At 44.4% G+C, this 1816-nt stretch overlaps 1 protein-coding gene across 1 annotated transcript in view; it reads left to right on the top strand.

Moving 5' to 3' along the window:
* LOC147622401 (putative pentatricopeptide repeat-containing protein At3g01580) overlaps window positions 1-1052 on the top strand; it is a 2622-nt gene extending 1570 nt beyond the window's left edge. Inside the window, exons 1-2 of the mRNA XM_086821951.1 lie at window positions 1-903; window positions 945-1052. The exon at window positions 1-903 is cut by the window's left edge and continues 1570 nt beyond it. Of these exons, the coding sequence (XP_086678077.1) occupies window positions 1-903; window positions 945-951 (910 nt within the window). The 3' untranslated portion in view covers window positions 952-1052. The remainder of the gene's footprint in view (window positions 904-944) is intronic.
* The last annotated feature ends 764 nt before the right edge of the window (window positions 1053-1816 follow it).

Raw genomic sequence — 1816 nt, 5'->3', positions numbered from 1 at the left:
GGATATCTTTGTAGGCAACATACTCGTGAATGTCTACGGCAAGTGTGGGAGTGTTATGGAAGCAGAGAATGTATTCTTGGCAATGCCAGAGCATGACCTTGTGTCCTCGACTGCAATGCTCTTGGCATTTGTTGAGCAGGGCCAAGGGCATAAGGCTTTCCAATTTTACAGGCAGATGCAACAGGAAGGTGTGAAATTGAATGATGTGAATCTTATCTGCATGCTGCAAGCTTGCGTTGAAACAGGAAGCTTGGAGATATGTAAAGATCTCCACTTCTCCATTGTCTCTGCTGAGTGTGATCTGAATAGTCGCCTGGCAGCCACTCTACTTAATGCATATGGGAGTTGTGCGAGCACCGCAGATGCGCAGGCAGTCTTTGATGGGCTTTTGGAGCCCGACACTGTGTCGTGGAGTGTGTGCATTGCCGGTTATGCAGGAGAAGCCAATTGCACTGCAAGCCTGCAAATGTTTGAGGCAATGCAACTGGCAGGTGTTTGTCCCGATGAAGCAACTTTTGCCTCAGTCATCTCAGCTTGCAGTCATGCTGGACTTGTTGTCCATGGTCTGGAGTACTTTGCATCTATGAGCAGAGATTTTGGCATGGCTCCAGATTTAAAACATCACGGCGGTATGGTAGACCTCCTAGCGCGTGCAGGGGCGTTCAAGAGGATAGAAAACCAAATGGAGAGGATGCCAATGCCAGCAGATTTGAACTTATGGCTGTGCTTGCTGAGTGCATGTCGTTTACATGGCAACGTGGAGCTGGGAAAACAGGCGTTCGAACATGCTGTGAGACTGCAGCCGAAGCAAACGGCAGCATATTCTTTGATGTCTAACATCCGTGCTGATGCTGGCTGGAGAGGTGGAAACCTTTTCACAGAAATGTGTGTGGAGGAAAACTGGCTAGATTTGGATGAAGCGCAAAGCTCGTATATTGCATAAGGCCTTAAACATCCATACAAATTAAACTTTTTTTTGTCGTACCTTGGCCTGAAGAGACTTACGGTACGAAAAATAAAAGAAGAAAATATCCATTATAGAATCAAAGAAACTTAATGCTTTAGTTACATTAAGCAGGCTTCTGATGGTAATCTTACTAATAGCCAGGAAAACACACACACACACACACACACACACACACACACACACACATTAATTGTCCATGCAAACACAACATAGACTTAGAGCAATTTTGCCACCACCAAGAAGATATTAGTAACCATTGAGGGAGAGAAGATATACATTTTGATATCAAGTCTTGATTGCGAGAGCTTCATATGTATATCAATTATTGATCATGAGAGCTTCATATGTCCATCATTATAACTATTAGAATTTGTTCAATGACACTAAAACCTCATTAACAATTCACTCATCTAGTTTTACACAGACTATGTCTCTCCTTAGATCTCTTGCGAGGTCTCCACTTGCAATAAATAGGTTCACCACCACATCTCTCGAAACGGTCAAGTACTCTTAGAGATTCTTCCATGTACCACCACATTTCTTGAAACAATCAAGTACTCCAAGAGCTTCTTCCAAAAAGCTCTTCCCATGAGAGAGAGAGAGAGAGCGAGAGAGAGAGAGAGAGAGAGTGACATACAAAAAATTTAAGACAGAGTATGGGTGGGAGAGAGAGAGAATGACTAGCAAAAAAATAGAGGAGGGTGAGTGGGGGGGGGGGAGAGAGAGAGAGAGAGAGAGAGAGAGAGAGAGAGAGAGTGTGACTAGCAAAAAATTAGAGAGGAGGGTGGTTGGGGAGAGAGAGAGAGAGTAGCAAAAATTAGAGGAAGGTGGGTGGGGGGGAGAGGGAGA

The sequence above is a fragment of the Cibotium barometz genome, chromosome 28, assembly GCF_041138505.1.
Source record: "Cibotium barometz isolate CiBa-2024 chromosome 28, ASM4113850v1, whole genome shotgun sequence".
In the NCBI taxonomy this organism is placed as follows: domain Eukaryota; kingdom Viridiplantae; phylum Streptophyta; class Polypodiopsida; order Cyatheales; family Cibotiaceae; genus Cibotium; species Cibotium barometz.
The sequence above is the reverse complement of the archived record's forward strand: the minus strand, read 5'-3'. Positions and strand labels throughout refer to the sequence as shown.